The sequence below is a fragment of the Styela clava genome, chromosome 8, assembly GCF_964204865.1.
Source record: "Styela clava chromosome 8, kaStyClav1.hap1.2, whole genome shotgun sequence".
NCBI lineage: Eukaryota > Metazoa > Chordata > Ascidiacea > Stolidobranchia > Styelidae > Styela > Styela clava.
In genome coordinates, this window is record NC_135257.1 from 15,584,181 (window position 1) to 15,611,664 (window position 27,484).

At 34.5% G+C, this 27,484-nt stretch overlaps 1 protein-coding gene across 1 annotated transcript; it reads left to right on the plus strand.

Moving 5' to 3' along the window:
- The first annotated feature begins 656 nt into the window (after nucleotides 1-656).
- On the plus strand, nucleotides 657-26,644 carry LOC120346265 (uncharacterized). The gene is made up of 34 exons (XM_039415969.2): nucleotides 657-938; nucleotides 1,335-1,416; nucleotides 3,942-4,038; nucleotides 4,239-4,336; nucleotides 5,110-5,184; nucleotides 5,512-5,610; nucleotides 6,632-6,760; nucleotides 7,070-7,202; nucleotides 8,014-8,065; nucleotides 8,499-8,566; nucleotides 10,091-10,257; nucleotides 11,088-11,241; nucleotides 11,753-11,902; nucleotides 12,619-12,763; nucleotides 13,079-13,164; nucleotides 13,242-13,351; nucleotides 14,331-14,521; nucleotides 14,785-14,920; nucleotides 15,550-15,711; nucleotides 16,079-16,259; nucleotides 16,344-16,470; nucleotides 16,591-16,690; nucleotides 17,085-17,286; nucleotides 17,927-18,145; nucleotides 18,692-18,900; nucleotides 19,364-19,472; nucleotides 19,679-19,833; nucleotides 20,625-20,765; nucleotides 21,921-22,071; nucleotides 22,284-22,389; nucleotides 22,820-22,954; nucleotides 23,458-23,557; nucleotides 24,052-24,276; nucleotides 24,889-26,644. Exons 1-34 carry the CDS (start codon nucleotides 907-909, stop codon nucleotides 25,642-25,644), a joined length of 5,082 nt encoding a protein of 1,693 aa, XP_039271903.2. The 5' UTR covers nucleotides 657-906; the 3' UTR covers nucleotides 25,645-26,644.
- The last annotated feature ends 840 nt before the right edge of the window (nucleotides 26,645-27,484 follow it).

Consider the following 27,484-nt stretch of genomic DNA (forward strand, 5'->3'; position numbering starts at 1 on the left):
AAAGTTTGCCTCCGGGCATATTCTATCTTTATTAGTGTAGACTTACCAGACAGACGGTTTGCCTAAGGCATATGTATGCCCATCATGTTCAATATTGTAATGTAGACACAGTTGTCGCACAGTTTTGTTATTAGCTTATGTATTTGTTGTGGGGTATATCGGTTTTAACAAGATACATATTCATGTTACAAACATAACAACACCTAATCAAGGTATATTAGCTTATTATACAAAGTGCAGGCAGGTCAGAATAAAGTAAAAAATGTTATGTAGAAAGCTGTATACTGCATATATATAGATATAACTACACTAGAACCATCATATTATAGTGCATGCTGGTGGATATTTAGAACTTCAGTTAGATATTTAGAAGATCATATCTCTAAAATATACACTTCGTTCCAGAGTACATTAAAGTATAAATAAACTTGAGTTATTTAGCATTGCTTGATAATGACTTTTGGTTTGACTCATATCTTTTTTACTACTACTGTTTTGTGATTGATGCCCATTTTATTAGTAGAAAGGTCCATGCGTTCACTACGACTTCTGCCCCATATGTACACCCTCTTTGACATACAGAATTGCTACGTCTGAATATATGGGACCTAGATTTCATGTTGAATTTAAACCAAATAAATGAGCCACTATGGTTTGAGAAATTGGATCCCATTTATCGCGATAACCTTTCTGTTCAATTTACTGCACACCGGGGTTGTAAAGGTGAGCGGAAGTTGTATCCAATGCGACAATCGTTACTCTGGTCGACTTAGGTTTTGACTCAAACAACTGTCAGGATATTGACATATATTTACAGTTCTGAAATCATGCAACTACGATAGACTCGCTAGCATTAGATAATCCATATCCGATGTTGATTTTAACAACTGTTCACAAATTTGAAAAATGAAAGAAATAAAGTACTCGTGGTATGCAAGGTGAGTGATCATCTACCTAAGCAAAACAAGTTATTCGATGCTGTTAAACCCAAATATGGATTTATGGAGCGCTGGCTGACAGAGATGACTGAATAGTATATACCGTAAACGAAACAAGAACCGGACCCCGACCTTGTCGGCATGGTATCTCTCCTTTTATTGTAGGTTATGAAGTCGGAGTTTAGAATGTTTGAATCAATGACATAATTTCTAACATGCACTTGGTTTTCACGTATTTCCATGCCGGAGTCTCCACTCTGAAGTCGAAATTTTTGTCAACCCGAAGGCGGTACGGGCTCGAGTTTGGATTCGGGTGTGAATAAAAAAAATAACTATCATTGCAAGTAAAATTTTAAAAACAGCTCAACCGAACCATTTTGAATGTATTTTTTATAGGAATTGCTGTCCGAATATTGGTAAAAAGAGAATTGGGAAGATTCTTCGAACTCTCGTTATTATTAGCAATATACTATATTGGGTGAGTTCGTTTTTAGTTTTATTGCACATATAGGCTGGTATTCTGATTATTACGCGGATTTATGAGCAAATTTGCTATGTGAATGCACCAGCAGTAAAAACCAATAACGTACCATGTGACCCAGTCCATAATCCAAAATTTCTAGTGGATCAGAGGATTTCAAAATAGCCCAGATGTGTTGAATGCTTGATAAAGTTTTATTTTACGTTAACGGTTTCATACAATGAAGCTCAGAGTTGTATAAATTATCTGCGAGCACTGGTCCGTCACCAACATTTCGATACGATATTTTTATACTTAAATATTTGCACTCAAGCTCTTGCCATGGTTATGACAGTGTCTGTATGTTGTTGGAATGTAATATGACTTCTCTCCGTTGAACTACAGTTGTGTCAACTTTGTTATTATCACAGTTGAAGCAAATGTTGCCGATGCAACAATGTGAATTTACAGGCATTTTTTTGCACGTAGTGAAAGAAAACACCAGGGTAGCAAAGACAATAAAGTGGCCAACATCCCCAAATAAAATCCAGAATGGTGTAAATTGATATACTCGCGTAAAGATATCACACGAGACTGTACTCGTAAAACAGATTATTGTGATATTGAATGACTTCCGTAGATTCATGAGATCTTTAATGGTATTTCGTGTACAGAATCTTCTCCTATTACTTTGATATTTCAAATATGGTGTTGCAAATAATATAAGCAACAAAACCGGCAAAACGTACGACATTAGCAAGAGCGCAGCATGACCAACTACGTTGTGAGAGCTCTTTAGCTTCTTGAATATACAACCGTGCTTTTTCAGGTTCCATTCTCTACTTCTTCCCGCAAAATTTGTTGTATAGCCAAGAAAAACCACTGCTATCAGCCAACCGCAATACTTGCTGATACCTCTAGTTACGGGTGTTGTAAAGTTCTTTGCCGCATGCCGCTGATAGAACAGCCGTTGCCTGAGCCACATTTGTCCATAAACTGTGACATGGTATGACTGAATGCACATTAAAATAATGCCGGCAATAATTTCGCAGAATCGCTCATCAGTAAACCATCGAAATACTACTATGACGTTGACAATATACAGAACTATCAATGAATATCCATAAACAATAGTCGCTAGCAGCATTACTGCTTTTGCCTTTGTGTATTTACGTGCTGTCCCACGATGTTTCGACTTATGTCTCAACAGGTATAAAGTCAGCTTTGTCACACTACAAGTTGTAAAAATAAGAAATGTAGTCACGATGGGAAGTATACAACCAATTTTTGGATTAACGGCAAAGGTGCTTGATGAGGTTTCTTGCATTTCTCGTCCACTTGAAATTGTTTTGTTCATTTTATTCATCAATAAGTTTGCGGTTATTTATTAGCGTTTCATCGACTTGTTCTAAAATTAATAATATAATTGTGTACTTTACTATTTTAAGCAATGGTTGAAGTGATTCTGGTCGGTAGGAGCCAGTACAATAACCGTACCCGATGTGTGAAATTTCAAATGCCATACAACCCCATTAACGAGTTCAGTTCAATTCCCAAAATATGACAACATTTTAATTAGTGAACGACAAAACGTATGCTTGATAGACATAGTTTCTGTACAGTTTAAAAGAAACAGAATAAGAAAAAATGACTCAAACATTGAGAAAAAACGTTTTCGATTCTAACTTTTTCTTATTTTTTGAATGGTAATCTTCTGCCTGATTGACTTATTATATTTTGAAAATATCACTTTATTCCTACCCTGCATATTTACGTTACTAAGTAGCTTCAAGAATATCCTAGTATTAGAACTGAGAACTAATCTGAATGTTTCTGATTAAATAACCCTTTTTACAATATCGAATAACTATTAGCTATCCCTTCAATAATTTCGTACTGCTTTTCGTAACCAGAAACAACCATAATTTCACCTGTATCATCGCCTCTTGTCGATTTCTGATAATATCGAATTATTGAAATACCTTCCATGAGTGTTCATTAAAAATTCATAGTAACCTTTTCTGCACAAATTACATAAACGCATGAATTCAAAGTTAACAGCATCAAAGGCTGGATAATTTGGGGAATTTGCAAACGAGAATGTGAATTCCTTTACTTTTCTGCGTTGATATAAATGTTAAAACAATACAGTACAAAGACGATTTAATAAGCCATTCTAAATGCCGATTTGAAATGAATTTTGTGTGAAAAAGTTATGGCGTTGTTTAAAATGAATTGAAAGCAATATACTATTCTGTAGTAGACAATTTAAAATAAAAAATACTATGCTATGGCAGACGAAATAACATAAGAAAGCAATAAACAATAAAACTGACGATTTCACGCTATTAAAATATAATTTTCCGTATCTCGTTGTATCGCTGGCAGATTATATGTATAATATGCATGTAAACGGAACACTAGGTTGTGGTATAAGAAATCTCCTATGTTGCAGATGATTGTGAACATATTTGCCAGAAAGGTGTATCGGTTTCGTTTTGCTTTTGTCTATGATTTTATAAATCTGTCTTTTTCAATTGCAGTTTGCGGGATGCGCTATTCTCAGCATATCAATATGGCTGCGATTTGTGGACGTTGGAGCAAAACGATATTTTTCAACATTTCAGCCATTTGACACGGGTATGAATAATTAAACTGCATCATATTTGGTGGAAAAAACTGTTATAAAACCATCAATTTTGCCCTAATTTGCGTACACATCTTACGGTCTAGTCTAAAATGCAAACGAAACCCATTTTCTACATTTGGTATAGCATAACGAAACATTATAATTACATGATATTATAAATATGGTTATTTAATTTGCTGTTTTTTTCTAGCTCTTTACGTAATACTTGTGGCGTCCATTTTATTTCTGGTTGCATCATTTGTTGGAACTTGTGCCGCAAATACAAATAATGAAATGATGATTTCGTTGGTAAGCGTTAACATTCGTTAAAAGGATTAATTCTATTTAACAGGTTATCAGTTCAAGCCAACGACTGGCAAAAATAAATTTACAACTAGATACGTAGTGTACTGATGGATTCGTCTGATAAACTGTTGTTGTTGTTGTTGGGGTTTATCTTGTTCTTATTGTTGTGGTTGAGAAAAATCGCCTTTCTTCGTACCTGATGGTCAAATCAATTTTAGATTTTAGTACTTGAAGATAGTTTGAGCCTCAAAGAGGTCATTACATTGTTTTTAATTTCTTATGAGTTTTTCGAATTTAAGATGAAAATAAATTAAAATAGAAACCAGTAATGGACGAAACTGAAGACATAACTAGTGGTGTTATTTTTTATATTTACTTTGTTATTCGGCATTGTGGTAAATTGGAATCAGAATATTTGTTTTCCAAATCGTAACGTTGATACTGCAAAGTGTAAATGCTTGAGTCTAGTTTTTGGGTTTGTCATGATACCGTTCTAATATGGCATACTTCGGTCGAAGGATATTGAATATTAAATCGACCTCGATTACCTTGAGGAACAAATAAGAGCAACACTCATTCGTCAAAGTGAGGTGTAAAGAAAATTCATAAAATATTGACCTCAGCGAGTGATTTTAAAAATATCACCACAAACATGAAAAGTTACACGTTCAATGTCAAGACAAACAGGTTCATAACCACAGAAATATGACATTTGGTTATTTACAGCCATACAAACTAGGTAGTTGGTGTTAATATTCTCACATTTTCTTTTTCAGTATATCATAGTATTATTCGTGGTTTCAGTGGCTGAAATAATATCCTTGATTGTTTATTCTTCAAGTCATCTTGAGGTAAATATATATTATCTTTGACTAATTTTCATTGCAAGATAAGTAGCCATAGTGGAATTTATATATTTTTTTTGATTTTGTCTGTCCAAATCTAAAAATGATCACGATATATACACATAGTCGAACGCTCAGAAAGTTGACTCGCAATTGCGTATTGGCCACCTATACATAATATTGTTAAACCTCACCGATGTACTGCTGAATATGAAAATGAGGTCCTTACACATTTATTTGGGAAATATTGAAATTTAGTTTCGGTAATAGAGTCACTGTTTCATGTAAAATTTCAAAACATATAAATTAGATTTATTATTGTTTATGTTTCAGATAGAAGAAGATTTCTCGAAATGGTATAAAAATCATTTTGAAAACTATCAGAGTCAAGATTTAGTTCACAAGGAAGTTGTAAACCATGTACAGTCAAAGGTAATATACTGTATGTTACTTCCTCGCACGACGTTGAAACATCTTAACGTTTTAGTAATGGGTACCTAACATTTTTTCCAATACTTTTATAAATACTTGTCCAGCCGCATCTTTTGAAATGATATATGAATCCAACTTAAATATATTATATATAATAGATATGCTTTTGGGAATATGTAATAAAAACGACAAAATTTGCATACGCATCTGAATAATTTTGTAATGTTTAAAAGAGTAGGAAAATATATCTTGCTTAGTTAAATATATATTTTATTCATCAGTAAGTGTTAGCTGATTCAGATTAATAATTTTTCGATCTACGTTGGCATCTTATGTTGAAGACCCAATCAACACCCAACTTCATAACTCACAGAATCGCGTCTTTCAACACAGTTTGGGAGAATATCTGCAGCAGGGTGGTCCAAGGTTGTCGGTTTCGCGGGCCACAAAATTATTTTTGCATTGTTCGCGGGCCACAATAGTGCCAAGAATGTTAAACAGTGCAATGCAAAACAAACGCTTTTATTGTGCAAACATATAGTTATCAGACATAGCCATCCCAGACTAATAGAATCCGCATTCGATTTTTAGTTTTCTATGATGCCTATATTGTTAGCATATTTTCCCGACCAAAAAGATAGAAAGCCAGATAATAATTTAAACTGCCAAGCACATCATTCAACTTCGCAAGTTGCCCCAGCTAGCCATAACACTGGTCAATTCAGTGACATTATTGATGTAACAATATGTCAAAACATTTTTCTGATTAATTTTATTACGAAACAACACGAAATGCGATTTTTTGATTACTCTCCGAATGTGTCGCGGGCCACAGATAATGAAGCGGCGGGCCACATGTGGCCCGCGGGCCTGGGTTTGGACCACCTTGATCTGCAGGGTTTGCCCGACAAACATTCCGATCCCAAGTTTCTTTAATTTTACATCTTTTCTTACTGAGTGATTATATGTATAAAGTCGTGTATTAAGACTAATGTGAATTTAATATATTTTGTCTTCACAGATGAAATGTTGTGGAATGTCAGGACCTCGAGATTTTCTAGTTGTATTTGGAAATGAATCAATTCCAAACAGTTGTGTAATACAGATCAAAATAGCAGAAGACATATTTCGACCTGAAGTTTATAAAACGGTACATTTGCTATCTTCCAATATTTCTATAAGATATGTTAAAAAAATCTTGTTTTTCAATGCATATTTAATTAACTTGAACTTACAAACATTTTCAAGCTGATAGCAATTAAGAACCCACTTTACTCAAATGTCTTTACGTTCAAGTTCCGACATTTTTGAGTAAGAGCTGATTTCATACTTGAAATTCGTTCCCTTTTAGCCCGGGTTTTGCTTGTAGAAAAAAAGGGATATAAATGATTGAATATTTTGTGAATAAATGTTTACTTACTGTAAATATTATCTACATCAAATATTTTATATCATACAGGGTTGTATGCAAAAATTGAGCGAGTTAGTTGACTGGTTATTGGATGGTTGGTCGATACCATTCACTGCAACGATTATCCTCTTGTTACAAGTCGTTGGGATAATCACAAGTGGAATGTTTCTTCAACATATAAGTAAGAACATTTTTTTTGTAAGTTTGTCAGTATATCAAATATTTTGAAGTCTATTCTCTGATATTACTGCAGCTACGCCTCGCCATAACTGTTTATAAAAAAAGAAATGGACCAAGTACAATATAATCTTAGGCTACAAATTCCCCATTCCGATTGCCTGCGGAATTGAAGTTCAAATATAACATATTTAAGAATATTAGCTAATTATAGGTATTTATAGTCCTTGAAGCTGTTATTTGGCCAATGGAATATTGTCATCGCTAGTTATGACCTCGATCAATTTTGGACTGCACATTTTCCATTATGTTGTTGACATCGTTAAAACTCGTGAAAAATACCCGATTACGAAAATGGGAACAAATGTATTCCACTAAACGTGAAAGTCACTTTAGCCAAGTTGATTGTCGGATCGAGCGTATTGGCATTATATTCCAATCATCATTGTAAAAAATCGGTACTCTCATAGTATGTGTACCAGGTTAGGCCCTAATTTTATTCCGATTTTCAGTATTTTAGTTCTATTACGAGTTCGGGACTGTCTGTGTTAGCCAAATGAATATAACCCCTGCCCATACGTTCCAGTCCCTGTACACAACTTAATGTAAAATAGGCAAACGAAATTAGTTACCTCCATATTGGTGCACATACTTCTGGAGCGCCAAAAAATTATTATCAGAGAAAATCAACATTATTCAAATGATTTTGTTGTCAGTCCGCCATCTTGATGTGTGCAATAAAATACTTAACTATATCGTTTATATGACATATTAGTGCTTCACAGTCAAGTAAATTTTGTTTCAATTTATAACAGTTTATCGCAGAAATTTCAAATATGATGACGATGACTCTGCAGGTTTATTAAAGTAAGTTCTTATGTATCAATATCTCATCGCAATGTTTTAAATGGAGATTTACATCGGAAATCAAGTTGCCATATTTAGCAAACAGGTTAAATTGTTGGTGTTACGTTATTAAATTTATACAAAATTACGGAAAACTGGGTTTATTATTGTGTAGCCGAATCGCACTGTGTTGTTGGAAGTTGATGAACTTTGGGAAATTTTCGTCTTATTATCGTATTGGTATAATACGTTGTAAATATCTACAGTACATTCGCCAGCCTGTAACGGGATTTATTCACATTGGTCCAATCCCCAGTATATTTTTCTGCAAAGTACAGACATACATTGTATTTTCATTTTTGCGAAAAACACGAATTTATATGGTAGAGAATTTTCAAAGATTCCATATTCAATAGTGCTGCAAGAGTTCTGAGATTTTATATCTTGTTTCTAGTTCTGAACAGAACTTCTTAGATCCGAATCATCCGTTGGCCAAGCAATCTGGAAAGATGTCTGTTGATGGTAAGTACCTTCCCTTTCTGTGCGTAAATGTTGTATTTGTAAATCTTTAGCACCATACATAGGTAATAACTGGTGCTATCACCTAACTATGATGTGGAGTGATATCGTGTGATCCAATGTGCGGTAACACCGGAAATACTTAAAAAGCCCGATCCCAAATAGAACATACAACATTTGTTGCTTTGACTTTATTGCTGTATTGAGGTATCGCAGTAGTAATGGACATCAGTGAGTCAGTTTATTTCAGTAGTTACACACAATTTAATCTAATTATGATCATCACTCCAAATATTAGCCAAGTAGATAGAAACAAACATGAAAAATACAACTTACAAATAACAAGATCTCAGAGCTAAATGACAGAGTGCGCTCTCCAGAAACTCAAAAGCAAGAGAGCAACATGCCACAGAAATCAGCGATGCCAGATTATCGGTCAGCATAGACAGCCAGGTTGGCTCACTTAATTTATGTTCGGACTAATATGTGTTATAAAGTATAGAGTTAATACATGAAATTATTTATTAATATCAAAATTTGGATAAGAAATCAGTTCATTTAACCGAATATGAATCTACTGTGCTAAGAATTACCGCAAGACTGGCATGGCTATTGAAAGAGATATTGTGAAGGAATTTTCCAGCACAGAACCTGGTGCCACTATTGAAATAGGTAAACATTTCTTACAACATCCACACCCATACAATGCAAACGTACATTACAGCCAGTAGGTTTGAACTACATACACTTCATACTTTTCAAACATATGCTACAGTGTACGGCGTAGCACGAGATCACAATCAGAATCTCTTTTTTTTTTAAATAAAAAGCATGTGATCAATGACTAGCCAGGAGCTGATAGCTGAGTTACTTCGACATACATAGTGCCAACTAGCCTACATGTTTTGACGTGAATAGATTTGCACATATGAAGGTAATTCTTGTTTGGCGATACATTCACCACATACCAAATTACGTAATTGAAGATAGAGTAGACCTGTGTATCGGTTCAAATTCTTATTGTTGGGTTGGTTGCTATTGATGGGAAAAAATCGCTTTTCTCTCTAACAATGAAAAGAAAGAAGGATATTATTAGTTGTTTTCAAATTTCCATGTGCTATGGTTCCCGCCATTGCCCAAAAAAAATATTGTATTGCTTTATTCATACTTCTTATTGATCGACCGCTTCTATATTGTTTGGTCGCTAATCTTTCAGTAAACTTGGTGCTGTCAAGCCTGACAGTACCGATGTTGGATGTTCGTGTCTAAAAATTAAAGTATTGCTCTTTTGTTGTTCACTTTCTGCATTCGTGGTGTTGGCAATTTTTGAGGCAAGGCACTGAGTCTCAACGTCAAGACTACATATATAATATATATATGTGCTACTGGTATTATCTTTTTATAGAGAGTAATAAAAAATGTATACAAAATATTTCATACACATGCTTAATGTATTTATTTTCTCATATTTATTTCTAGATATTCTGCAAAAAAGATGTCATGATTCATATCCAATTTTCTTTGTAGATCTACCAAGACCAAAACTTACTCGTTTGATGAGATCGCCCATCGACGAAACATTCGGTCTTGATGTTCGATATGTTGACGAGAGACAATGTTTTGTGGTAACCGAAGTAACAGAGGATTCAAACGCTCAGTTTGCTGGAGTTACAGTTGGGAGCCAAGTAGTGGAGGTAAAATACCTCTTGACAAATAGTTTGCTGGGATTTATTTGTAAATTCAACACCATAATGCCTTACGAATAAATAGTTCTGTTTACGTGTTCAGATTTTTTTTTCAGTGTTTGAACATGCAAACGCTTGACATATGCTAACGAGAATATCGGTCAAAGACCGAAGACTTATCGATCGAGAGTTAGGGGATCCCCCAAAACAGCGCTCTTACTCCATAGTGACACTTTGTGTCCCATCACTAATTAATTAATAACTCGCTAATTTTACGACATAATTCGCCCAAAATCAATAGGCTTCTAGTCAGAGATAAGATGAATGCACATGCAAAATCTAGAGCAGCTTTCGTGAGATTTCGAGAGACAGACAAATACCTATCAACATACTTACCGATTAAAATCGATAAGTAATAATATAACGATTGAGAGTTGGTTTGAAAACGTCTATAACAGAATGGATATGACACCTTTCTGTTCATTTGTCATTTATATTGTTATGGAAATTTTCAATTTAGATTGCCATTGGCAAAATCAGTGTACTAAAAATACGATGTTAAAGTGCACAATTCTTTTCCATGATGGTATTTAATATAATCGCACACATGTGGGAGACATGGTGCAGATTTTACACCTTTCTCACATTTCCCTATTGTATTGTTTGTATATATAACAACATTCGTTTTCGCAGAGAGAATCTGTCGTTTTAATCAGCTCGATATTTATTGGCATTTTTGTCTTTTTTTAGTTGGACAAAAGTTAAAATTTCGCCTTTTTTGTGTAAAATTTTTGAATCTTCACAGCTTTTGACATAATTGTTAACAATTTGTGCTTTAGTTGAACGGAATGCTGTTACAAGGAGTTGATCAAGACGAAGTTTATGAAAAAATGGGAAATTCATCTGAGGAAATGTTCATGCTGGCTATTGACGAAGAAACAGAGAGTATTTATCGAGAACACAAAGTTTCAGTCAATTTGAAAAATGTAGAAGGTACTTGTGATTATTAACCCGAATGTTTTGTTGTCCAGTTAAAACATTAAAATATGAAGATTATGGAGTGTAAGTCTCTACTTTTTATACAAATGGTAGTTTGACCAACGCAAGACCAAGGTTTGACTGAGAGAACTATTGGGGTTGTTGTTTTATATTGCTAGTTTCATCCAATTCACGATCAATATTGTTAATCTTTGCTACTATTTGTCATTCAATGGCTTTTTAAAGTTCAAAGTTTCCATAGAACCAGACACCCCCAACCAGTCGCCCCCCAAAAACATTGAAGTATGTTACTCAATTTTCCGTTTCATTCATATGAATATTGTTTTACTGGACCGTGGAAACATTGAATTTGATGTTACCGGTCCGCCAAACCGGTCCGCCAAGGTAAAAAGGTTGAAAACCAATGATTTATAACATATCCTCGGGTTGGTTATAATCACTGAAATACATTCTTGTCATTTCTAATTCTCATTGATAGCCTAACATGGAATATGTTTTAAATTAGGAGTAACCGATGGAAGATGCGAATATAGACCGAGGTTATGTAAATTGACAAAGGGGCCCCAAGGATTTGGATTTCACTTACTTTACCTTGAAGATAGAAAGGGAGAATACATTGAGGAAGTTGCTTCTGGGAGTCCAGCATCTGATGCAGGTAGGTCTAATTATAAAGATGCACATCGAATGCATAAAATGCATAGTCATATCTTACAACGAAGTACAGTGAGACGGGAATAACATAGATGCGCTCAGTGGCGATATGTAATTCATTATTACTTATCGATTTTAATCGGTAATTATGTTGATAGGTATTTGTCTGTCTGTTTGTTTGTCTGTTAGATGCACGCGATATCTCACGAAAGCGAGATTGAATCTGCTCAAGATTTTGCATGTGCATTCATCATATGTCGTACCAGAAGCCTATTGATTGGATGAATTATGTCGTATAATTAGCGAGTTTTTAATCAATTAGTGATGGGACACAAGGTGTCACTATAGAGTAAGAGCGCTGTTTTGGGGGATCCCCTAACTTTCGATCGATAAGTCTTCGGTATCTGACCTATATTCTCGTTATTCAATTAGCAGTGGCCGTTGATATAAAATCAAATAGAAAAGCAGCTTAAATTACGGACACATTTTCGCATGCAAATGTTTTTATATGTAATGCTGCTTTTTAACAAAACGTTGAGATCTATGGGGAATCGGCGAGAGCTTTAGCATGACGTTGAAAACTATTTGAAAGCGCGACATCTTTTACAAAACGTTCAGATCTATAGGGAATCGGCGTGAGTTTAAAAAAATGTTGAAATTTATACATAAGCGTCGAAAGCTTTGAAGACATTTAATTCAATCTACATCGTTGCTATCTAGGTTTGTGTATCGGTGACCGAATCGTTGAAGTTGGAGGAGTGAACATAGAGAGAGAAAAATCAAGCGATGTTGTCAAACGAATTCGTATGAGCGGTGATCAAATTAGTTTATTAGTTGTGGACCCAAAAACCGATGGATTCTACAGGTTTTCATTATTTTACTTGATCTTTAAATTATGACTTTTGAAGCATAAAATATCGATTTAAAATTTTGTGTGAATTTAAGTAATGCATGTGAACTTTTCATTAAAGATCCCGTTAAAATGCTCAAACTATTTGGAAGTTGAATGATGTAATGGTATCGAAAATAAATAATTATTTCTCTATTTCTTTAATAAATATAGTTTCAAGATTTGTCGCAAATTTGTGCAAATGCAATAAAACTGTATGTAAAAAAAGGATGGGACTAATACAAGAAAGTTATCCCATTACATTCTGACACTGAGACAATTTGTTTCTAGGAAGAAAGGTGTGACCTTAACCGCCTCTCTAACTGTCAACTATTACGCTGGAAGAACAATGTCGCCTCTTCCACAGCCTCGTGCAGGTATGTATCCTTCACGTATTATCAAATAACAGGCGTAAAGTAGAGCAAATGGACATTACCCTTTTGTATTTTATAAGAAAAACGTAAAAATCCGCGAGATGTGAAACCAAGATATTGTCGACTCCTCAAATCAGAAGATGAAGATTTTGGACTTTACGTTGTTATTGACAACAACAGAATAGGACAGGTAAGCTTTCTTTCTTGTTATTGTTTTCTCATTGTGAATTTGGAGATTACTGTTCTTTTTCTGTTTGCAATCCTTCGCTATATTCACCAATGTTACATAGAGTGTGTTGTACTTTGCAGCTCTAAACCAAAATTTCACCCTATATCGCATCCATGATATTTCATAAGCAACTTTAACTCTCTATTTTTATATTTGATTACTACAGTATTATCAAATGCTCATATTCAAAGTGTCCCAAATCATGTTATAAAATGTTGGATTCTTCATTTTTTTTATTTCATAAGGCTAATATGCCAAGCTTATATTGCATGCATGATACTTTCTCTGTAAAATCATTTCATATAATTTTACGTATTCGATTATGACTATTAAATGTTCGCATTCAAATTGTCCCAAATCGTGTTATAAAATGTTACATTCTTCATTTTATAAAGTTAATATGCCAAGCTAATAGCTCATTTCCAAAATAATTTGTATCTTCGAGTACGGTACCTGAGCTCCAATCTATTTCGTTTCGATCATTTTTATATTTTTGAAATTCAATTGATAATAAAAAATGGTAATAACATGTAAGTATAGTATATAGTTAACAAAAATGAGAAGTATTGGTATATTGACACCGAACCTGTTATTTATTTTTATGCTTATTTAATTGAATTGGGTGGCAACTGACTCTGATGACCCCCAAAGGTCGTATCGTTGCTTCCCAGTCATATACCGAAAACATCTGTTAATTTGATATTTATATATGCATGTATGTATATATTGTTTTCTTGGTTTGACAAAACGAAGTAAACTCTCTCTCTCTCAACAACTTCTTACCAATGCAAATGGAATTTACGAATTCTTATTCAGTTCAGTTCTTCCCAAATAGGATTGGGATGAAGCATTTCGGAAATTTGTGCCATTTTATCACTATTGGCTTTTCTGCCGTTACTTTATGAATGAAACAATATATTTTTTCCTCATAATAATTTAGGTTATTCGATGGGTAGATTGTGGAGGACCAGCAGACAGAGCTGGACTTCGTATTGGTGATCGTATCATAGAAGTGAACGGACATTCAGTAGAATACGAATCTCATCAACGTTTGATAAGTTGCATTTCTCTCAACAAAACTTTATCACAATTTATTGTAGTCGACGAAGAATACGATCGTGCGTACAGAAGGTAATGTGGCGATTTTTTCATTAAATCGAGCCTAAATCTGTACTTGCAGTTGGATTTTTCTTTCCTTTTTCTTTTTATAATTTTAATTTGATTTCACCTTTCATACCTTCATACACTGTTTATTATGTTATTGGCATTTTTCGATCATACCTCATCATAGTGTGATAATGCTAGAATTTTTTAATTATTTTATGTATAAGCCAATGTTCTCAAACCAGGTTACAGTTTGTATCCTTTCAATTGATGTTTTAATGTTGTTGCAGAAATAAACCAAGACTCTGTCGTATATTCAAAGAATCTGACTCTTTCGGATTTTGTGTCTGTCATGAGCAGAATAAAGATGGCCACTACATCGAGGAAGTTGACGAAGGGGGGCCTGCAGAAAGAGCTGGACTCAAGGTATTTCTTATCTGAGAGTTATCAATGGACATTACAACATTTAGGTTTGAAGTAAATGAAGAAGCGACAAAAAATATGTGAAATGACTACAAAGTTAGATGGAATTAATTTTAATTCAAGTAACCGCATTCTAGAATATAGTTAGAAACCTTAACATTCAAACAGAAAGACTATATTTTCTCTGAGTGTAGAGTTATAATTTCCAACAAGTATTTCTAGACGATTTTGAACTTCAGAATTGTATCAGAAATTAGAAGTCTCTTTAAATGACGTCAGTTATAATTCATCAGCTGCCGAAAACAAATCAAATATGCCACCCGTACTGACTATTAACACCAATTATTCGATAGGGTTGAATCAGCTCGCCGGGCTTATTCAAAGCAAGTGGTTAAGTTTGACCAATGTCATAGATCAGTCATATTCACCACTGCAAGAACAGTAACTTTCTTGTACAAAGTAATAGTTTGAATAAATGAATTGTTTTAAATAATTCGACACTCCCGGTAGACCACTTTGTGTTGTTGTATTCTTGGTGGTTTATAATTTTATATTGTTGTAAAACTAGGAGAAAAAATATTTAAATTACATCAGGCAATACCCGATTGTTCACATTCTTATATCTCCTGCAGGTCAACGATAGAATCATTCAAATCAACAGTTTGAACGTGGAGAAAGATTCTCATGAGAATGTTTTGAATAAACTACGATCATGTGAATCTGACGTTGTTTTATTAGTCATAGACTCACGATCAAACAAGCACTACAAGAAGATTGTGCAATTCAAGTCACAGGTACGTTAACTACTGATGCCAGATTTGAAGTGTTGTATTAAATATCTCACTTGCAAATATTCTGGTGAATATGGAAATGTTGAGCAAGTAGATTCGTTACGCGTTTTTGTGTATTGTAACTTACGTGCAAATATTGTGCAGCACTTTCATCAGGACTTCTCATATTACATACTAGCATATATACATATCAATCGCGTTCTTAAAATATATGATTCGACTCATATTTCTCCATGCTATTTTATGTTCTTGTGTTATCAAATACCGATAAAGCTTGAAAGCAGGGTTTCAGATTTACGGCGTTGCATTATCAAATTCACACGCTCCATCACTTAAAATTGCGTTCATTACTATACTCATTACTTACCAGGGAATGAAAGATGTCGACTACGACATGATAGCAATTCCAGAAGAACCGCTTTTCCTACGAGATGAAGTTGACGACGATGATGAATCATTTGCATCAGATCGAATATCAATCGCATTGCTTGATGATCACAGTTCAATGAAAGGTTCACTCAGTAGAAGCAGTGTGTCAGCTAGCATGCTTGGTGAGTTATAGCTTTAAGTAAACGTTCTGATATGTTATATCTGAAGATTCATACATTTGGCAACTTTATTTATTTTTTACTAAGGTGAACTTAACGCTGGAGTTGTCAGTCGACATGGTATCAGAGAATGCATAGTTCGAATGACCAAACAAGAAAAACAGGGGTTTTCTACGTTGTTAGATCGAGACAGGAATGGTATCGTTATTCGGGAGTAAGTTTTTTAATATTTTTTCATATTTATTTAAGACGGGATGAATAAAATCTGAAGTATTTTGTTATTGTTTTATCTTGTATATATGTTTATTTATTTATTCTTTCCTTTATATCTCAGCATCATAAAAGGAGGTCCAGGCGACCGAGCAGGTCTGAAAGAAGGAGATCGTATTATCACTGTCAATAGTCAGAAAACAAGCACATTAACTCATGAGCAGGTAGACGTCACGATATTGAATATCTGTTGTATTTGCTCGTCTAATATTACTGATGAAAAACAATTGCATATACCCACTAGGGCTAGGTCATTCATTTCGAATCGAATAGTAAATTATTCGAATCGGTTCAAACGATAGTAACCACTGTTGATTAGATACCTATATGCGGTTGCGATATCATGTGGCATGCGACCCAAAGCAGTTCGAATCTCGTAGAAAAATAATATATAACAAGGTAATCTACAAAAAATTGTATGAATGACTACACGGTAATGTAATAAAATTGATTAACCGAAAACCATGAAGCTTATTTATATCTTGATTGTCTTATTACCAGTATTAGGCATCATCAAATCATTTCCTTATTTAGCAATGTCTAAACACATTTCCTTAGGTAGTGGAGAGAATGCTCCAAAGTGGACGAAAAATTATATTGACAGTTGTCGATGAAAAGTCGGAAGACGTCACAACAAAACATCGTCCTTATATATTCCGTATGTTAAAAGATGAAGGTGGATATGGATTTTATCTGTGGCATGATGACAATGGACATTACGTTGAAGAAGTTACAATTGGAAGTCCGGCAGATAAATCCGGTAAACAGATGTCTCAATTCAACTTACTTTACAATGTAGTGAATCGATTTCGTACAATAATGGGATATAGATCTGACAGGGACAAACTACGGCGCGCGGGACAAATCCGGCCCGATGGGTAATTTATTCTGGCCCGCCTGATGCTGCCACAACCAAACTGAAACCAAATTTTGATGTTTTAGCTAAAAAATAGCTCAAGGAATTAGTTTAGATTGCAATTAAATTTAGTTTTGGCATGAGGCTCATTGTTTTCCACTTTTACTTTTGTAACACTGTAAACATTGTTCAGGGAATGTAACTTTTACGTCAAAATTACATGGCCCGCCAGTCTGGATGGGCAAAATTTTTGGCTCCTGGTCCAAAAACCTGCTCCAGAGTCTAAAATAGATCATATATTCTAGTTTCATTATCGCTCAATTCGCCTAATTTCTTTAAATTTGCACAAACAAAATTTGTGTCGAACTGAATTTCCACCCATACCAAGATGGCTACGAGCTATTATACTACAAAAAACGTTACCTACGTTTCTATCGTCCTCCAGCTATTGGAAATGGTCGTTAAAATGACATTAGCCCATTCAAAATTTTGGAAGCCTTGTATACCGAGCAAAATACCTTTTACCTTGTGTTTCTGTTTACAGGTATGCGATCAGGAGATAGAATTATTGAAGTAAATGGCGTTAACGTAGAGGAGGAGACACATGAAGAAGTATTTTATAGAGTGAAAGCGAGTATGAATGTTGTGACACTTCTTGCCGTCGATGAAAAGACGTTTAAATTGTACAAGAAGAACAAGATTCCAGTCAGTGTGTTAAAAGCCGAAAGCAATTTCTCAACAGATACTACTGCAATCAAGATAGGTAATAATATAACATTTATAAAATGGCTTGAATTTTAAGAAACACTCAAAAATCTTAATTATATCGAATTTAAATAATGATGTAAAATATTTACCTCCTGTACACATCTATTATTTGTTACCTGTATCGAGCGTATATCGCTTGGGTTTTCAACCTGTTTTGGACACGAATTGTATATCTCGCAGTTTTATTTTAACAAAAGAAAACATTTTCATTTTGCTGCATTTGACCGCCTCCGTCATGTTTAACGGTTTTTTTTATTAAAGCAAACTCAGTGCGCTAAGCCTAAGGTATCACCGTACACGTACCGATGCATGGTCTAACCAGAAATCATGGATATTATTGCGTAGATGGAACTTGATATGCATTTTGAGCATTCTTCTCTTGTTTACAAAGTTATCTTAAAGAAGGCACATATCTACTTTACCTTTGTCTGTATTGTACAATGAAAACATGTCGACTATTGAATACCGAGCATTTACTTTGGCATCATAGACGAAAAACTCTTTTAATTCATTGTTTTTCATTACAAACTTCCCAATTTAGCACCCAAAGCAACGAACACGAAAAACAGAGAAACAGTTAGGAGAGAAATTGAATTGTACAGAGACGAAGGAGAAGACTTTGGATTCAACCTTGCATTTTCCAATTCCTTTATCGGTGATTCGAACTCTGGATCTCACATTGTTCATTGGGTCGAAGATGGAGGACCTGCGTTTCTGGCCGGGCTGCGAGATGGCGACAGAATCGTTGAGGTAAGTGTAGTTGTTTATGCCTGCAAAATGAATACAAATTAAATTTTACAATCTAAGAAACGTCGTCAACAAGAATATGGCTTCAGCTGTTACTTACTTATTGAGTTTTTAAATTGAGAATGCTAACACCTTTTGTCACCATACTTGCTCTTAATAATGAGATATTATGTTCATTTAACTAGCTAGAATCCAAATAATGCAAAGAAACAACTTTCACTATTATTGGACACGAATAGAACCTATGCATCGGTTCGCTAAACTTCTGTTGTTAGCAAAGGTTTCTTATTGTTGTTAGTGGAAATGAGTTTTCTTTCTAACTGCTGAAATTGCCTTAGACGATATATACAATTTTCCCTTAGAAGACTATTACTTCATATTTTCCAGCCTCTTGTTGACTTTTGTTAGTTATTGGGTCAGTGGCCAACAAATTGTTCAGCAAATTACTATGTGCTTTGTTTTATAGATTGAAGGGATTGACGTAACAAGTGAAGACCACGATCAACTGATCACAAGAATCTATCAAGTCGGGAAACGACTGATCACAATAACTATTGAATTTGAAGAAGAACAAAGTACAGTATATTATGTTATTCAAATCCGTATTTCACAGAAGCGAGTACCGCAATGCAAATTTAATAATATTTGGAAGTGGAACAATCTAATATACTGCTGCAAAATTATGATAACGCCATAATTTTATGTGTTCTGAATGTTTATTTGTTGTATTTTAGAAACAATTCAATTATGTTTACACACCTACATTTATTACGTATTTCAGATAGCTTTGTTCCTCACGACATAAAAATTAGAAAAGTCGACAATAGTTATGGATTTCATTTATGGTTTGATCAAAACGGCCACTACATAGAAGATGTTACAATAGGATCTGCAGCTGACATTGCAGGAATGAAAACAGGAGATCGTGTCTTGAAGGTCTGTATCGATCTAAAGACTATCTTCAGATCACCCATTTGTGATTATATTGTTAAAAATGATATTGAGAGTAACTAGAGCTTAGACTCTGTATGAATGGACAAGGTTTCTGGATCAAGGGCCAAAAATATTGCCGCCCAACTACACTGGCGGGCCATGTAAGTGTTACGTAAAAAGTTAAATTCCATGAACAGAATTTTATTTACAGTGTCACAAAAGCAAAATTGGAAAGCAATAAGCCTCGCGCCAAAACTTAATTCAATCGCAATACAAACAATTTCTTTGAACTATTTTTCAGCTAAAACATCAAAATTTGGTTTTAGTTTGGTTCTGGCAATTGTCAACCTAAAATACAACTTACACAGACTACGAATCATAATCTAACAAGCCTATTGCACCAGACCGATTTTAATAAAAACAATTATGTAGTGCATGCAGAATGAGTTAAAAGCATAAATTTATGGCAGCATCAGGGGGGCCAGCTTGAATCACCCAAAGGGCCGGGTTTGGCCCGCGGGCCGTAGTTTGCCCATATCTTAGAGGTCACTTTTAGAGTGAAAAGTCTTTACTTGCTCTACGTTACATTTATGATTGCAAAGATGTCTTAATTACCTAATGCCCCTAAATAATTACCTCCGATAATGTCATTTTCGTTGTTTTAAATTCTAGATTTAGAGTTTCCTTTTTACTAACCCCCTTTTTATTTCTCTATTTATTAGTGGCTTGTTAAAACTCTTTCAACACGATTTATTATGATTTATTCTCGCATTTAAGCTTGTTTATATGTTTAGGTAAACGGACAAGGTATTGAAGAGGATACACACGCAGATGTTGTTAACCTGGTTCGAATGAGCGGAGAAGAAGTTATTCTTAATGTTTACAGCGTCCAAGATAACGATGTGTGCGATTCTGCTACTCCAACTGTTGTAACGGTAATAATTTTATAATATCATGTATTTCGTTACCTAGTAGTTTGACTTTTATAGCGGGATTGCAAGGCTTTTGACCATGGGACGTATTTTTCTGTTTCACCCCATTCCATAGCAACTTGTTTCTGTCCCCTCTAATCCAATCCTACGGGATCCCCATTGAAATACAATTCATTAAAAATTATTTTAAGTTTAATGTCTACTAAATAGGACTACATGTACAACCACATCCAAAGTATTGTCTACATGAGATTTCCATGAGAATCCCATTTTCATGAACAAGCCTGGGCATTTTTTTCAAATAAACACAACGTGTAGTAATAACAGCAATAAAATTCAAGATACTGTATTGTTTAGGATCAAATGATTGCGAATTTCTAACTTTTGCTGTCAATTCATCGCGAATGCTAGTTGTTTCAAAACTGCCATGTCTCGTTTTTACCACACCTGCCACTGCACTATTGTACTGTTTTGGTTTGGGAAGATATAAAACTTTGGGCGGATGATTACAATGAGCATATAAAATAGGAATCAAGCAATTGAGAGGCGTGGGAAACGTGTTGAAAAGTTTGTGTCAAGAAACCCACAAAATTGTTACTTTGCTGAGTTGTGAGTGGAGCTACATAGCTGTTTATTTCTTACAAGTAGGCGGCTTGCTCGGCCAGTTGCTTACAGAGATGCCCAAATATCAATTGTTACGTCACTTTTGGCATTTTGCTGTACAAATATTTTGTGGATAAATAGGGAAGTCGGTGAACGTGCAAACATCGATTCATCGCGAAGGTGCCTAGTTTTCGGTCTTCTGAGTGTTTATTTCCTGTAAACAGACGGCCTAAAATCATTTGTCAAGAATGACAGATTTATACAAAGATTACGCAAACTTTACTTCACCAAACTTTGATGAAGATGGTTACGGAGATCCGAATCTTCAACCTGTAAACAGAACTATAAAAAGGCCCTGATAGCGAGTTGTTCAATGAATTCATGCAATTTAAATTGGATGAAATTTATTGAAAAGTCATATGATTTTGGATGCTGATCTTCGACTGAATTTACCCCATCAAGAGTGATTGATGTAAAGCTTTACAAATTAAAATGATAATAACCGTAGATTGCACGAAATATTTTAGGTGTTTTTCAACTATTGTATTTTTACAGATAACAAAAGAAAGAGGGACATTTGGCTTTACGTTATCAGAAGATGGCCAGGGTTTTCATTTCGACTATGTTTCAGAAGATTCGGCAGCCGATCTTTTTGGAATAAGAATCGGTGATCGTCTATTAGAAGTTAATGGGAGACCTGTTGCAGGTATAATCATAACGACATAAAATTTTCCACCTGCCAGATAGCTCTATTGAATAAAATAATCGTAGCGTAGTAAGTATTTCTGTAAGTTGGCATCCGTGACATGAATGAAATGATTGCTTCGTCAGACAATATGCGACAGAATTGAAAGCGACTCGGTTTTATGTTTTCAACTCCATCATGGTGCAACTTAATGTTTAAGTGATATTTTTCAGACCTGAAGTTGGATGGAGTCGTTAGTCTGATTCGATCGTCAGGTAGGACGGTCACCCTTTCTGTGATGTCTTCATCAAGAACCCAGGCAAATGCGCAAGAAAGTTTGTAAGTATGATGGTTCGTTTAAATATATTAATTTCAAAAAATAAAATTAAGACCAATTTGCAACTGAAAAATATTTTCAAATGTCAACCGCATAAATCGCGTTGCCATATGTTCCAAAAAACTATTGGGCGCAAAGTCGCAGACCCCTATCGGGAGTCTTCAAACTGCATTGCCTAACGTGATATATGAGTTAATGTATAATTTAGAACGCCGGGGGATCATACTTTGTTTACTTTCATTTGTTGCCGAAACCTCAAAAAACAAGCAAAATTTCAATCAGGTCAAAATTAGATGAAAAAAAATTAAAAAAAACACTACAGAAGCCAGGCGCGCAATACGCGTGGTAATCTAAATACTCAAACCGCGTATACCAAAACATACATAGTTGAAAAAAGTTTCCACTAAAACATTATATTCCTGCTGATTGTAGAAAATCGGATACAATTTTGAATCAAATATTTAACGAGTTGAGTGGAAAGGATAAGATTGATTATGTGGTAGAAAGACGAGGATTTCAGCTGTACGGCAGGAAGAACGAAGCAACAGAAGACAAAGACAACAATGGGTAAATAAATACCAAATATATATCGCGGTGCGATCTTAAGATTACTGAGGATTACTTATAAACTCTTCAATCGTATGCTTTCGAAACGTGACAGATTTTCAGTAAGTTTATATTATTGTGGTGCAATGCCCTCAAATGCATCCTAACTGTGTTTATAAAAACACAAAACAACACACCCCTGTGTATTAGCACACAGATTTTGCTAAAGATTTTCATAGTTTAAAATCAATCAAGTAACTTAACTTTGGATTCGAATGAATAATTTTCTTAGTTTAATCTTGAACTTCATGGCCTGTTCTTGTATCCATTTTCGATAATACAAAACCACGTACAGCTATGAACTAAATCTTTATTTATTTATAGTACAGTAAACGTACAATTACTACGTCTTGCAATGCTTTTATGCCCTATTCATATTTCTCAGATGAAGAAGATTTTTTCTAAAATATATGTGCTTTTGTATAAAATATAGCATGCACATTTACAATAATAATATCTTCTAGATCGGCGGCAGATGGATTCGATAATCCCGTTTTTACACAAGAAAATGAAGAAAGAAATCATTGCTCTGTTCCTAAAGATTTAATGACAAAAGACGTTAAGGTATGAAATGAGTATGAAGTTACCTAATTGTTTTTTGATTTTTATTTACGGATCGGAGTACGATCTATCTCGGATCGGTATTTATTTCATCATTACGTCATGTCCGAGTCGTAACGGTATAACGCTCTATAAGCATGTTGCTGCATTTGCAACAGTCATGTGTGAGGATGTTTGTATATACTATGCATAACATAGGATAACATCCACCCTTAGGCCTAATTGTTACTTATTTTCTTATCGAATTTTCAAAAAACGTATTATCAAATGCTATGTCTGCTGTTCCCATTTGCCTTAATAAACACGAAAAAATCGGCCTTAATATTATTGAAAAGGTCATTTTACTTTCAGTCTTCATCTTTAAAAAAAACAGGGCAAATTTAATAAAAATAAATGCAAAAATGCCAAGTGCTATCTTACTAATAAGATGTCAGCATTTTTCTGCATTGTAGCAAAAACAAGTATTGTCAGTTTACAAATGTAAATATAATTCAAAGGGTCGATTTTTGGATGAGAATTTACTACCACACGCAATTTCTCAAGCGACTATGAAACGAAGAAAACCGGGCAGAAATATATACGCTCCACAGAGAAAATTTTCCGAGAAAAAATCGGGTATAGATCGCCGGAAAAGAAATTTACAAGATATTGAACAGAAACTGGGTCATACATTGAAAAGGAACAGATCGAAAAACGAAGAAGAGCGAGTTACGTACTTCAAGGTTAGCGTTTCTACTCAGTTTTGTGGTTGCATAGTTGTTCACAATATAGAATATCGATTTTAAACAGTTGTCTGAAGAAATCTGATTTTAGTCAGATGGACTCTTGAATTGCATAGTATATTCGATGAAGAGATGGCCAAAACCGAATAATTTAGTATCTCAAATACATCCAAAATAATGTTTTCGAATTAAATATATCGAACATATTCTGAAATGGGTATGTTCAACAAGAGAAATACGTCAAGACATCTGTAAATTCTTGGAAATCAAGTTTGCTTATGAAGAATAATTGAAATAAGGAAAGATTGAGATTATTTCAATTTTCAATTTTATTCTGTTATAGAAGTTAAATTATTTTTTTGTCTAACAGAAAATAATGAATGATTAAAAAGACATTAAAAAATATTCTAAATTATTCCAAAATTCAAGAATTTGCTAAATTGATTATAACCAATTTTGAATGTATACGAATATTCGAGTCGTTTTTGACACCCCTGCATGATGTAGGCTACTCCGTTCACTAAGTCTCGTTTTATGTATAGAAAAATTCGGATGATTATCATCCGTGTCATTTTAGGACTTATCAGCGCTTATATAAACATCTCGTTTTAGGATCTGCAGCCCAGCCGGACTCCAAAGGAAAAACGTTTTCGACTTGAAACATCGAAGTCTTCGCTTCGCGAGAAATGGAATTTTGAACAAGGAGATTCGAGACAACCAACAAAACTGGAAAACGAGTTTCCAGACGACACGATTCTTGAATTACCCGAAGAACGAGAATTGGATTCCGAAAGCGTTCATTCTATGGAGAATCCAATTGAGTGTATCGATGAAGTGAGCTCATATTCAGACAGAGAAAGTCTAGAATCAACAAATAGTTTGGATATTCCCGAGCATGAGCCAATGGATGAAGAATGCCTGCCCGAGGAGAAATCTATTTCTAGTAATGCGTCCTCAAAAAATGGAAGCGCGTGTTATGACGAAACAGTCGCGAGAATGGAAGACGACATTACGAATATAGAGTCGCAAAATGCAACGCATCCACAAATAGAGGAAACCGTGACAGACGACGTCGAAGAGTTACAAAATAAAGATTCTAACTCAAATAACAGTGGTTTGAATATTGTAAACGAAGGTAATAGTGAAAACCAAATGTCTACAATCGGTGAGCCAGATAATATTTCACAAAGTTCTAAATTGGAAGAATTAAATAATAAAGAGAACCAATCCGCGCTAACGGATTGTGATAGGGAAGTCACTTTTGAACCTAATCATGCAGAAAATAGCGCGGTTGTTTCAGAAAATGAAAATTCACAAAACAATGAAAATTCAGAAAACAAAAAGACCAATACAGAGATAATGGTTTAAAGTTTACACCATCAGGTTTTCTCAACTAGAATCTTGTCCATCTATGCGAAAGTCTTATAGTTGCATTGCACAGTACCCCGCAATATCAATATTCCTAGATTTTAGTGAGTTGATATTTCCTACTCTGTTCTTTTATGTCTACACGTTTTTGCAAAAAAATATAAAAATATTGCATTATCTGTTTTAAATTCTCAATGTGAGAGTGAGAATGCAGTGCGACAAAGTAGAAATTTTACAAAATAAAGCGAAATGAAAAAATGCCAAAATGTGGTAAAGTAGTTAAAAGCTTCAACTGCGATTCAACAATTTTTTTCGCGACTCTTTCGCATATGTGTGATTCATAAAAGAAAACATTTACTGGTTACAAAACAAACAAAGGGGTTTATACATTCAACAACACTGATGGATATGCAGAAAAAATAATTCGCCATTCTATTTGATTCAACATAAATTACGAAATAAGCAAAAGGAATGATTAAACTCCCAAAGTTAAGGTATATGCAACTTTTACGAGAAATCTCTTAGACCAACGAGCGGACGAGATTCTTTCAAAAATTCTATGAGTTTTTATTTGATTGCTATGTGATACCACATTGAAGTTCAGCCATGAATGATATTGATATAAGATTTCTTTTCGTTATACAACGTAAATGTGCATGCTCTGCCATAATAAACCATCAGAAAGCAAAAGGTCGAGTTGCGTCAGCTTTAATTGTTACTATTTTCATTGATTATTATCGTACACATGCATATTACCTCATCCAATAAACAAACAATGCAACAATTCATTACATATATCATGACAAAAACGAGAACTGAGCCAGTGACAAAACATTATTGCTCGGTGCTCTTTAACCGTAATGATAGCTTTCGCAAAGTAAGTAAGGAAAGTAATGAAGAAAAATTGTAGCTATGTTATAGTGTTAATTACTTGATCATCCAGGCTCCCTACAGAGAATAGGTAATTTTAAAACTAAATGAAAGATAATCTATGGGTATCAATTAGAAGTGAACCTTAGGTAGGTAGATATATTCTATGTAGGCTCTTATTTCATTTCTGGAAACATTTACACTTCGCGATAGCTTTATCATATAGATTGAAGCATGGATAAATACTGTAATTGTCTATCAAGAAGAAATGCAACCTAATAAACGCAATTTGTTTTTATGTTGACTAGAGATACGAGAGTATCCAGAACATATATGTACGTGCATTTTTCTACCTCCGCTCAGTTTTCTATGTGAAATGAGTAAGATGTTATTGAGAAAGAACGCGAGGGAGAGGAAGTTTGAGAAAATGATAGTTTTTTGTAGACTATTTTAAGGCCAAACACTGAGGGACGAAAAAATAAGATAACGTGTTTTCATAGGCATGTTCGTTCGTGCATGAGCGAATTAGAAAGTTATGTATAAAGAAGATTTTGTATATGAAACAAAGAACAGACATTTTTGTAGCTTCCTATACCGCCTACCCGATGTTAGTCTTAGATTAGATTCCTCCCCGGCCTGAACTAGCCAACGTTGACTGCGATCAATTAAAAATGTTGCAGGAGCTTAACGCTGTAGTACAATTAAGGTACGCGCTAAAAAGTGTGACGTACTTTACGCTCTGGTAGCACAGCGAATTTTCTATTATTATCAACTGCGTGGCAGAGCTTTGAGGTTGAATGAAAAAAGCGTAGTTTGCTAGAATGTTAAATAGCATTCATGTCAAAGCAAAATATTGAGTGGTTTGCAATGGCACCTCGTCATCGTCATTAAAATGTCTATAGTTTACAGTTTATTGTTGCAGCGAATGCTCTTCACTCAACATAACTATGGCTGTGTATATATGATACTA